Here is a 13,640-nt window from a genome sequence, read left to right as displayed (position 1 = left end):
ACAAATAACCCCCACATAGAAGAGAGGAGCTTACAATGATGTTTCGGTCTGATTTAGACCATTTACAGAGTCACGCTAACAATCTGGTTTAAATTTTAAACAGACTAAAATATATTTATCTTATTTCTATACCTATTCCTATGTGCAGTGAGGTGGGTAAGATGCAATATAGCTCTTTCTCTAAATTTTACCTATTTACAATTAACATACAGAGGCTCAGCTTCAAGAGAGTTTTCACATTGCAAGAATACTTCATCATTATTCACTGTGTGCACTAAGTTTCTCGTTTATGTAAATTCTATACCTCTGTTTAAACTCACTTTCCAATAAAATTAAGCCATATTGCTTTGCATTTTTGGCTTATTAACCCTCCTGTATTGATACCCTTAGTGGGTTTACTAACAAAATATTGAGGCCCAGTACCTGGGAGCAGTATGTGCCGTTGTAGCCTTTTGACCACTGCACACTGGAGGAGTATGGGGTATATAATAAAACTATCAAACCAACTTCTTCCTCCTATTCTCAAAGTATTTCAACTGTATACACAATCCATAGTCACCCTCCTAGCAAGAGCTCCTAATAATAACATCTATTAAGACGACCTAGTAATAACTTCTAGCTACAGCTTATTAATCTTTTGTACCTATGGTGTCAGAATTTCTTGAGATTGTGTCAGTGCAACGCTCTTCATGAAGTCCGCTTTAGCAGCACTTTGCTTGTCTTTGCCTTACTATTTCTTATCTGCACCCTAATAAGCTCTAAATGCATTCTATGGGTAATCACAGTTTTGCAGTCTTTGCATTGGTATTAAACACAGGCACTGTCAGATTAATCATTTACCATATCTGCACAATTTGGGCTGCCTGTCATCAAACTGCAATATCTTGCAGTGAAACAATAACATTTTTTATTATTTACTTTTATTTATTTAACTGTTCTTTCCCTATTTCTCCTCACTGTACAAGTTGTGTTGATAAAGAGGTAATTTGTACGAAATATTTGGGTTAGGAGGTAGTGTCATGTCTAAATTTAGGTTATGTACACTAAGAGGTGTGTATCTCTGTGTACGTATATATGTCAAGAGATGTGTATCTCTGTATATATATGCTAAGAGGTAGGTATCTCTGTATATATATGCTAAGAGGTAGGTATCTCTGTATATATATGCTAAGAGGTAGGTATCTCTGTATATATATGCTAAGAGGTAGGTATCTCAGTATATATGCCAAGAGGTGTGTATCTTTCATTGTATATACACAGAGTTGCACATCTGTGTACATTTAGTATGCTAAGATTTGTTTCAGTGTGTATATATATATATATACATTAATATATATATATATATATATATATATATATATATATATATATATATATATTTTTTTTTTTTTTTTTTTTTTTTTTTCAACAAGTCGGCCGTCTCCCACCGAGGCAGGGTGACCCAAAAAAGAAAGAAAATCCCCAAAAAGAAAATACTTTCATCATCATTCAACACTTTCACCACACTCGCACATTATCACTGTTTTTGCAGAGGTGCTCAGAATACAACAGTCTAGAAGCATAAACATATAAAGATACACAACATATCCCTCCAAACTGCCAATATCCCAAACCCCTCCTTTAAAGTGCAGGCATTGTACTTCCCATTTCCAGGACTCAAGTCCGACTATATGAAAATAACCGGTTTCCCTGAATCCCTTCACTAAATATTACCCTGCTCACACTCCAACAGATCGTCAGGTCCCAAGTACCATTCGTCTCCATTCACTCCTATCTAACACGCTCACGCACGCTTGCTGGAAGTCCAAGCCCCTTACCCACAAAACCTCCTTTACCCCCTCTCTCCAACCCTTTCGAGGACGACCCCTACCCCGCCTTCCTTCCCCTATAGATTTATATGCTTTCCATGTCATTCTACTGTGATCCATTCTCTCTAAATGACCAAACCACCTCAACAACCCCTCTTCTGCCCTCTGACTAATACTTTTATTAACTCCACACCTTCTCCTAATTTCCACACTCCGAATTTTCTGCATAATATTTACACCACACATTGCCCTTAAACATACATATATACACATATATATATATATATATATATATATATATATATATATATAGTGAGGTGTATATCCCTCAGTGTATATACAATAATATGTGTATATCTCTCAATACTTATATGCACTGAGAGTTTAATATAATCGCTAGTTTAAGGTTAAAAATATGGATGATGTGCAGCCTTAATGACTGTCTTGAACCTGACAGGCTGTTTAAACCTAACCTAGCAAGCTTAAGAATCATCATATGGCAAACATGGCATGTAAGATACACTTTCAGTCAAAGAATTCATGAATGAATCTTTAGAAATTAAAAGCATCGTTTAAAATAGGAATTGCAAGTGAGAAACACTGTGTTAACATGACAAAGAATTACATAAAGGTGGAAGTATTCTTGTAAGCATGCATATAGAAAGTATCTTTGTATAACAGACATTGTTATGGAATGGATATCATATACAGTAATACAAAATAATCTTGTGTTTTTTGAAGTAATGTATTGCAATAATTCACTACCTCTCCCTCCCCCTACCCTGTTTGAGTAGTTCTTTTAAAGTAGAGTAATGTGAATTCATTAAATTCAATATTAAATACTGCATAGCTCTTCATAAAAAAGTAACATGAGCACAAACTTAAATATGTTAATTAAACTGCAATATGTAAATACTCCTTGACATACTGATGATATCTGTGACATAAGTTTTTTGTTGTCACTGGTATAATTCTGTTTATTGTAAACTCTTTCCATGCCTCTGACAGAGGAGATTTACGGTAATAATGACCCCAACCAGCACAGTCCCACTCTCTCAGCATTATAATCTATCATTTAAATTGACCATAAAACTGTTCAGTCCTTCTGGTAACTTGCAATATACGGAAGATTACTATTATCACTGGGAGACAGAATGTCGTCTGCTAGCTATCTGAGCATTAGCAGCTCTGGGGAAGTATGCTAATAAATCTCATATGCCAGAATGAGTAAAATTATTTAGATTTTAAGATAATGAAGTAGAATATATATCTTGAATTAACTAACAATTTTAAGAAGTGTAGTCATAGTTTAGATATTGAAACATAAACTCTCTATTTCTCATAGATCCTCATCTGACACTTTCTTCTCCCCACACAGGCATCATCAAGGGCGACGAGATTATGGTCATCAACGGCGCCATTGTCAGTGATCTCGACATGATGTACATAGAAAGTGTTCTACAGGAGGAACTTGCTCTCTGTCTAATGATGAGGTAAGTATTACCATAACTTTATCACTCCTACTCATTGCTCTGTGAACTCAAATTAAGTTGTAATAAACATCTGTTAATAAATAAACAAAAGGGTGGAAAAGGGGCTTAAACCACAGTCCGATATAGACTGGTTATAAATGACCATAATTTTTAAAGGGGTGGACCGGTAAGCCAGCGGAAGGCCTCGGTCAGATGACCAAAAGCTCCAAAGGCGGGTCATCATCTGACTAAGACCCGCGTCAGGAAACATTTGTCCTGTTTCCTGACGAACCTTACCTAACCTAACCTAACCACAGTCCGATGCTTTATATTTAAAATATTGAGTTCTTAATCACAGCTGTTAAATTAAAATTCTACCCTCCTTTCTATTTTTATATGTAGAATATAGTCAGAATTTATTTAATGCTGGCTCTGCAGTTTTGTATGCAATACTCTGTATTCTATTTTAGGTTGGTTATTGAATAAATGTAACCTGAATTTATTTAGTACTGGACAGTATCTGCAACTTAATATATTGTACCACCATGTTCAATTATGTTTTCACTAGAATTTACATTTACACACCATGTCTGTAATTTTAATATGTATTAATATATCATATATATTTGTTTTTAATCAATATTAATGCACATAAACTTTAGTATTTTTTCATCATTCTTGTTGCATTTATGGCTTGGCGTGCTAGCACTTGTAAATTTTTTGAAAAAACAATCACGCTAGAAAAACTAAATCCAAAATTATTATTATTTTTATCATTTTTTTAACTCATCTGACATGTCCTGCCAGGGCAGGGTGTGTCAAAGAACAAAGCATTTAGTATCATTCAAGCAATTGCTGTCTTTAACCCTTTCAATGTCTCTCAAATAAATCTGCATTGACACCATTGTCACTCACCTAGATCTATGTTTTAAGCACAGCACCCTCAGATATGCTCTGAGCAGTAAATTTGGCCTAGCCATGAGAGAATGGGTCTGTATGGTGAGTGTGTGGAAATATAAACACATATGCAGTATAATGTGATCCTTTATTGACAATGTTTCGCCCACACAGTGGGCTTTTTCAAGTCACAAACAGATCTGTCACAAGTCACAAAATGATCTGTTTGTGATTTGAAAAAGCCCACTGTGTGGGCGAAACATTGTCAATAAAGGATCACATTATACTGCATATGTGTTTATATTTCCATTGTGTCGGTATTTTATACCATTTATTTCCATGGTGAGTGTGTACAGTATAAAAAAAGTCCTACCCCACACAGGTGGTTTTTATGGTTTTATTGGCTGTTTCTTGGTTTCAGTTGATAAAATGGAAGACATACTAGTAAAATAGAGATGGTCCATTTCAGGACCAGAAGTATTTTGAAATAGGGCTTAAAATAATGGAAAATATTCAATTGTTGGCGATTTTCCTGACTCTGACTCCCCCCTCGATTTGTTTTATGGGTTTTACTAGGTCTATTTCAATTATTGGGGTGGTTTAAACCATAACCAATCATTCTTGGTTATATTTTATTATCCAAAAATAGGGTAAAACTTTGACCTTTTGTGTGATGATGGATTCAAAGTAGAAGGCAGGTGTAATATAGGAGAGGCCTGTGGACATGATTAATGAACAGAGGACGGGTTGCTTTAGTTGGTGGAATGCATACACTGTTTATTTTGGATTCTGCTTTTAAATTGGTATTTGTTAAATATTGTGTGAAATTGGCCATATTACTGATTTCTGTGCACCTTACTGGGTAGTTCTGATAGTTAAATGGGCAGTTCCTTATGCTCAGTCGATAGAATGGAAGGTATACTGTTAATAATAATAGTTAGGAATTTGGTTGAAACGATCAAAGGAATTAACTTGAAACAGGTGTCAAAATGGGCAAAATAACCGATGCATATACGTATTGCGCCCAGACCCCCACCTTTGTGTAATTCCAAAGGTTTTCTATAAAATTTCATGTTTTTGGTATCATTACCTTCAGAAAGACTTTCTACTGTTGCTGAATATTCTTTTTTATTACAAATTGCAACACTGTCAGCACTTTTAAATTCAGGGGTTGTGATAGTGAAAGGGTTAAAAAAGTGTGCCGACAACACACTTGGTTTATCCTCCAGCTGCAGCATCCCTACTTCTTTTTCAGAGTGCAGACATTGCCCTTCCTATCTGCAGGTCTCAGGTCTGGCTAACCAGTTTTTCTGAATCCCTTCATAAAAGTTACCTTGCTCACACTCCAACATCACATTCATTAAAATTTTCCATTAAAAACCAACTGTCTCCATTCACTCCTGTGTAACACGCTCACACATGCCTTCTGGATGCTCAACTACCTGAAACTCACTGCCTATTTTACCGTCTTCCTTCAACCATTCCTGGGACATCCCCACTCCTACTTTCCATCCCAGATTTATACACCCTCTTCATTGACCTTTCTTTCTCCATCCTCTCTGAATGACCATACCACCTCAGTAACCCCTTCTCAGTTGCTGAATTATACCATTGGTAATGCAGCATTGCCTTTTATGTAAATTAAAAATGCTCATTACCAAAAGAAAATAATTCAAACAATGATGTCCGTGTATTTCTGGAAAGGCAACTTAGGAATGGATGGATGCGTGTTTCTTTGGGTCTCCCTACTTTGGTGGAAAATTAGCGCTTTGTTAAAAAATTGTCAAATGAATTTCAGAAACATGCAGTCATTGTTTTAATGTCAACTTCTTACCTTCTTCAGATCCTCCAGGACAGAACCACCAGATTTGGCTTCGTTAATGAAAACCACAGATGAGATCATTGAGTCGTTGGTGTGTCCCCCTCCACCCAGTGAGATGTCTCTAAATGAAGAGATGATATCTAGGATGATTGTTCCAGCCCCATCTTGGAGCAAATCCATAGTTTCTGGTCAGTTATGTTACCTCTTGTTTGGTACATGCAGCAGTATAATTCTTTTTACTTTGAAAGAGAAATACACTTCATGGATGAAGTGTATTTCTCTTTAATAGTAAATTAGGTACACTACACTATGTGGCCACCCATTCCATGTGATATTCTACAAGAATTACTGTATTTTATGGCAAACAAGATGCTGTGGTGTCAAGGATGCCTGCTCCCCCCATTCTGATCAGCCAAATTTGGGAAAAAAAGATAAACAGTACTTCAGCCTCCAAGATGCTAGGTAAATTTTTAAAACTTATTTTGGAGACATAAGAGTGTCTTTGACACCCTAAAATACGGTATGTTTACCAAACAACCATTACACTGGAAGGCTTTCCATCTGTATGTATGTGTATAGGATTATTGAAGTATCTTGAGCATACCGTTAATGTTGAACTGAGTATGTATAACTAAGGTTGTTTAAGAGTAAAAAATTAATTAGATCTTTCATTATGTAAAGTCAAGTGCAGGATAAAACCTACATTTCTGCTGTATGTAACATAGATTCTCAACCAAACTAAAGTTCTGAGTTTTATGTTTAACATCACATTTTTATAATTGAAATGAAACGTATGTTCAGGTCTTTGGAAAACTCAGTGAAAATTTTGAAATATCTATAGATGTTGCAAGTCATTGTTGTGTTAGGTAAAAGGACATGTGCAACTAATGCAACATTTCATTGTGGTTCTCTACACATATGCTGCTATGTATGATAATTTGTGTAACTGTATTTGTGTATACCTGAATAAACTTACTCCAGGAACTTTGTCATGCAACTTGACAAAGCTCCTGGAGAGGAAAATGTTACCATGGTAAAATGTCACATTAGTTGCTTGTGTCATGTATCCTTTTTACCTAACATATTGTTGGTAATTCTACCAGCATTATTACAAGTCATTGTTGTGTTGTGTGTCTATAGCACATTACACCAAATCAAAATGATGGCAAAATATAAACATGCATCATCTTTTAAACAAACTCCACCATCATGAAACAGCCAAACACATTTAACCAAACACTTCTCCAGTTGGAGCCTTGAACATTACTGAGCTGGGTGAAAATGTTGAGCATGTTTGCTTACACCTGCTGTCCCTGTTCACCATGCAGTAAGTAGGGACCTGGGTGTTAGTTGACTGATGTGGGTCACATCCTGGGGGACAAGGTTGAAGGACCCCAATGGAAATGAGACAAGACAGTCCCCAAGGACACTGACTTTTTTGGGTTATCCTGGGTGGCTAACCCTCTGGGTTAAAATTCTGAACAAATCTTATGTTAACGTAGCATTTTCCAGTAACATGACTAGAGGTAAGGTAAGGGGACAATCTCAAAGAACATCTGAAGAATGCACAAGGGGCTTCACAAATTACTGGTAACTGTCTCCTCTGCCTAATGAAGTCAAAACCAATTTATCTTGGTATTCACCAACCTCAACAACCAAAGTTAAAGAAAAGATAAAACAATCTCCAGTTGATTTCTTGTGATTTGCCAAAGGTATCTGATCCATTCAAGACCTGTAGACCATCATCAAGAAATGAGAACGTAGACTTTGTGAGATGAAGATAATAATTCGTCTGAAGAATATATTAAGGAATATACTAAACCAGCTAGTTGAACAATCCACAGATATGCAGGAACTGCAGGCAAGCAAAAGAAAGTTTATGAATTCTGTATTAAACTCGAATCAAAGAAAGTAAAAACCTTCAAACCACAGAGTAGATATATAAAATTCTTCAGAAAAAATTGTATGCAAAATTCTTTGACTCCAAGCCATTCTGAAAGTTTGTATCAACAAACGAACACTGGAACATCAACACTATTATTATTATTATTATTATTATAATTTTAAGCGCTAAACTCGTAAGGGCCATACAGTACTGGGATGAAAAACAACTCAGTGATTCAGAGATAATGAATAGATGTAAATTTTCACATAAGCACACAGCTTACATGATAACATGAACAGCGTAACTCAGGAAAATTTTATATATTAAAATTATTACATCAAGATAGCTATAGGACAGAAACAGATACAAGAGGGCCCCACTTATACAGCAGGTTAGGTTCCAGGGTAATGTAGGGCCCTGCTTATACAGCATGTTAGGTTCCAGACTACTCCAGTAAAGCAAAAATGGCTGTAAAGTGAATCCATATCCTTTTTTTCTACTTTCAAATGCATATAAAAGCCTGGTAACATGTTTACACTGTCGTTTATTAAGTGAGCAATATAGCTAGACATAAAAATGAATATACAATACACACATTACTTAAAATATTTTTGTCCTTAGCTTATAGTGAGTGGTGAATATATTTATTGTAGGAAGTCTGAAGTAATGAAGGATGAGTGTAATTGAATACTGCATTAGCAAAACACTGTAAAGTGAGGCACTGTAAAGCAGAGCTCTCCTGTGTACATGTTTGGAGACATGGTGTGATTAAACTCTACACAGAGTGAAACATTCTTTTAAATTATATGCTAGATTTAAGTAGTATGCAGGCCTTATGATTAGTTTGTCCAAAATACATTGCATAATTACTGGCTTTCTTCTGTGCCTACACTTTTATCATATTGTGTATATCTGCTCTAACTTGTATTGCTCATAAGAAATAAAAACTTTAATTTTAATTTTTTAATATAAACTCATTTCTTCGTCTTCATGCTTGTTGGCAGTTTGATGTCTCGTCCACTAAATTTACATGTTAATACTTCACAAAAAAGCACCAGGAACTTTCATATAGGTTGAAATAAAACACTTGTCCTGAGAAGAATCAGTCTTTGTTATATTCAAGATGGCACAATAATTGCTAAGTATGTCACAAAAATAAAAAGGGAATAAAATGTGATATATGAAAATTGATTTAAAACCTTAAATGTTGGTATTCAAACATGTGAAACTGATCTAAAAACCTTTTAAATGTTAGTATTTAACTTAAAGTACAGCCTTTTAAATACATTGTGGTAAATAATTAACCCCACCATGTACTGCTGCACTGCTAACGTCTCACCCAGCACCAGATTATGGCCCTAGGTGATACATTAGGCTTTAGGGGCTGCAGCCTAGGGTCCCCTGCCAGCTGGAGGGCCTCTAGAGTTGTTCTCAACAACTTACAATTTACTGATATTTTGGAGCAATTTGTTTCCAAGAAATTATACAAAGCAAATGTTTGAATTTTAATTATGGTTAGTCTTCTAAAAATAAATTTAATATTTCTTTAATTTTTTGTTTCTTTGGAAAATATCACTGGGGACTTTGATACCACCTTCAGATTTTCTTAGCATAGCACTGGGGGTTGAGTCCAGCTCTTGTGTTGGGTCATAAATATCAACACCATATTAAATTAATTATAATTATTTTGCATATATTTTGAAGTTACTATAGTTAGAGGCCAACTTATTATTACGGTATGAATAGTTTGATTAAAAAAAATAAAAAAAATTATTACTCTGATGGAGATAATTGGGTTTTATTTTTGTTAAGTTCTTTAATCGTTCTACTTCATGCTCCAGCAGAATCTTACTTCACTGGTACAGTGTGGATACCAACTAACTTATTGTTCCACCTTGCCTGACCTTTACTTCAGCGGACCGTAGCTGTGACGCGGGACCCTTAACACACAAGCCAGCTCAAAACACACCTAGTGTGGCAACCTGTCTGACTCCCTGCTTCCCTGTCACCACTCTCTGCCAGTCAGGAAAGGAAGGGCAGAAGAAGGAAAACACATTCTCATCTTGGGTGACAAACCCCACTGAGCCCCCTCTACCCATCTCCCGTGATCTTATTGTCATCCACGTGCCTATTCTAAATGATCTTACCTACAACTCTCCTGCTGCATCTCCTGCTCCTGATGCTGCTGCTGCTGCTGTGAGCACGCAAAGCCCTTTAACCACCACCACAGCTACCATCTCCACAGCCATTACTGCCAGTTCACAGGCTACTTGCACCAGCACTGCCATTAGCACTGCTGTTCTCACCCACACATCAGGAAGCACATCTCTTGCTGAGCATTCTCCTCACACTCCATTAGCAGCATTACAATATAAAGGATGTTCAGCGAGTGTTGGGTCACAACCAAATGAGACAAGCACTCAACACCAAAGATGTGGAGATGATAGACAATTATCAGGGGTGAATCAGCTTAAGAGACAAAAGTGGGCTGTGGCACCCGTTCACACTCCGGGGTTGCATCTTCATAGTAGCAGTGAGAGTGATTCCTTGAGCCCCACCAGTAAGTTCAGTGTCATCCCATCTGTGAACCTGGCTCCTCCTTGCCAGTATCAAAGGTTTAGCAGGCAGACTTTGCAGCCACCAAGCTTTCACTCAACGAGAAGCAGTAAACATGGGATTCCACGCCCCACTTACTTAGCAACTGACCTCACAACTCCAGTCACTGTTCCCTGCCATGCTGTCTTCTGTGCCTATAGCACTTCTCCAGAAGCTCGCAGCTTGCAGGCTTTATTAAAAGAGTCTGCCAGAATCCACAGTATAAAGATGCACAGGACTTACAGTGTGAAGCACGGGCAGAGCTCTGCTCGTTCACCCTGCTGCAGCAGTGGTAACAGGAGTCCACCCCTGTCAGAGTATAGACCAATAACCTTTGGCAGATCTCCCAAAGATATACCAGGGATCACGAAGAGCTATAGTACTCGGTTGTCCACTGGGTCCCGTCCTTCTTGCATGCTGTGCCAGCGGTCTTCTACAAGCAGCAGGATGACACGACACAGCCGTGGGAGGAAGGCTATGCTGTGTAGGCCTATGGTTTAATTTTACCTTTCCCTCAAGATGCACCCTAGCCAGTGTCTTCACTTCAGGAATTGCACATTGCTGTTTATATATGAATACTATGCACTTTTTATATCCAGTTAGCACACCACAAACACTTTAGCTGTACCAAAAGATTATAGACTTACATGTGTACAGTATTTTTAGATAATATAGTACAGTACTACATCTGCATTGGACCCCCCTTTTAGCTCCCCATGTACAACAAATTAGCAGTCGACTACAGTGAATTCGACATGTAAATATTTTATATATATACATAGAAAATGAATGGAAATGTGTTGAGAGCAACATAGTTTGTACTAGAATATATGAATCCCCAGTTGTCTTGACCTTCATAGTCATTTCTACACTTTTATGCTTGCTAGTATCATTTTTCTTTTGCAACACAGTCTTCTCAGCACCTCAACTGTGCTTAATGAGAACCTTTAAAATTCTGTGTTACTTTCTAAATTTTATGAGCATTATCATAGCATTCTTTCAAAATTTTGGCACTACTTTGAGATTGTCTTCAAAATACTTTACAGCCCTTCAATATAATCTTATACTGCATAAAACAGCTATGAAATCAAGAAGTTTAACTCAGTGGTTGATCATATGTATATCAGCACACACATATCCATTGTTTTTTAATTGCATTAATGTATTTGTGTTTTTGAATTACAGGCAAGGAGCCAGCAAGTCCAGATGGGTTTCCCCCGCCTCCCTCCGACACCTCAGAGCGATCTAATGTATCCTCACTAGAAATCGAGAGTTACCTCAAGGTATGTATGAGATTCTAGATTTTATGGTATTGTTTTTAATGGAGCTGTAAACTTGTGTAGGTTATCTGGCAAGAGTGGAGGGAGGCTTGATCCTCTGTTTGCTAACTGTGACCTGGTTTTTGATCAGTGAAGCTGTTGGCGATTGCACAGTGACATTCCAGAAATTTGTTTCATGCATGTTTGCTCACCATGTGGGAACTGTTATATGCATTTCCTTATTAAGTTCTGGTTGGAAGAGTTGTTTATTGTGATAGAGAAGGAAAAACTTTTATGAAGCAGAAGTTTGTGGATACACATTTAATTTTTTTTTTTTTTTCAACAAGTCGGCCATCTCCCACCGAGGCAGGGTGACCCAAAAAGAAAGTCCCCAAAAAGAAAATACTTTCATCATCATTCAACACTTTCACCTCACTCATACATAATCACTGTCTTTGCAGAGGCGCTCAGATATGACAGTTTAGAAGTCCCTCTAAACTGTCAGTATCCCAAACCCCTCTTTTAAATTGCAGGCATTGTACTTCCCATTTCCAGGACTCAAGTCTGGCTAATCGGTTTCCCTAAATCCCTTCATTTAAATTATATTGAAAATTAAGAACTTAAGAAATATTATTTGCGAAGAAATTATTCTATAGTCTGATTAAGTGTTAGTGAATCAGGTACAGGGTGACTTGGATTTGTTATTATTGCTTTTTATATTTCATTGAGAAAAATTTGTCTACAGAAATATTGAGCAGGTTCATGAAACAATTAGTATGTGCTGGTGCACTCTGCTTCAAGCAAAGATGCTTCCTCTGAATGTACTTGCTTGGACTTATACATCTTTTGCACAACATTGCAAGCTCCTGATGTGTTGATTGCAACATAAAAGGCCTAGAGCTGTCATTCAACTCCCCTCACCATGGTTGTCTTGTATCGCTTGTTTGCAATTTTTGCATTTTACTAAATAAATTATGCTCTATGAAATAACTGGGGAATGTCTGTCCTGACCAGAAGTCTGTATATGACTTCATCGGGTTATCCTAGGTTAAATCTATATTATGTAATTTTTTTGTACTCGACCCATGATATTTGAGTGCTCTCAAGGCCAGTGTAGCAAATTTATATGTTATGTATCCAATGCCTGAATAAAAGTTATTAAATCTTAATCATTGATGAATCTTACTCAGAAAACTGTTTGGATTGATTTTGGTCTGTGCAGGTCCAAAATTTCCATTTTTATTGAAAATTTTGGAAAAATTGCAATTCTGGTTTCTTTAAGATAATTTATGCTTTCCCAATCCTTTAACTTAGTAATGTAGCTTTGGAGTGGCTTCAAACTTAGTGTTATTGTATTATGGGATATTCTTCTATGTAAGATAGCTATAGAATGCTGCTTCAGTCTGTCTTAAAACTTTTAAAGCTTGTCTTTCTTGGTGAAACATTTGATTTTGTGTTGGTCTGTGCATGTCCTATATTGTCCATTTTTATTAAAGAAATTGGGATATTTGTTTCCACGTGATAATTTGTGAGTGCCTCTTCCAGTTTGTGTAAAATCAACGACACTAATATTTAACTGCATTGCAGACTTAAGCCACACACTGTGCTATTCCTTCCATTTGCATTGAGGTACAGTGGTACCTTGACTTACGAGTTTAATTCGTTCCGTGACCCAACTCAGAACTCAATTTGCACATGTATCAAATCGGTTTTCCTCATTGAAATTAATTGAAATGCCATTAATCCATTCCAGCGGAATTCCTGGCTCTTGCTAGGCAGGAGAAAATACATGTAATTCAATATAATGTTAATATCAGCTCTACTGCTTATTTATCTATCACAATTGTTCTAATATGATGTAATAAACAATATAAATAACATAGAAACATGATATATACTCTA

General features: G+C 36.6%; 1 protein-coding gene across 24 annotated transcripts in view; it reads left to right on the top strand.

Annotated features, from left to right (window-relative positions):
• sif (still life) overlaps positions 1-13,640 on the top strand; it is a 1,051,963-nt gene that overhangs the window by 763,363 nt on the left and 274,960 nt on the right. For all 24 annotated transcript variants that reach the window (XM_070097567.1, XM_070097564.1, XM_070097583.1 and 21 more), the window contains 3 exons: positions 3,187-3,301; positions 6,021-6,187; positions 11,665-11,762. In XM_070097567.1, the coding sequence (XP_069953668.1) occupies positions 3,187-3,301; positions 6,021-6,187; positions 11,665-11,762 (380 nt within the window). The remainder of the gene's footprint in view (positions 1-3,186; positions 3,302-6,020; positions 6,188-11,664; positions 11,763-13,640) is intronic.

The sequence above is a fragment of the Cherax quadricarinatus genome, chromosome 58, assembly GCF_038502225.1.
Source record: "Cherax quadricarinatus isolate ZL_2023a chromosome 58, ASM3850222v1, whole genome shotgun sequence".
Lineage (NCBI taxonomy): Eukaryota > Metazoa > Arthropoda > Malacostraca > Decapoda > Parastacidae > Cherax > Cherax quadricarinatus.
Note: the sequence above shows the minus strand (reverse complement) of the source record. Positions and strands in the feature narration are given on the sequence as shown.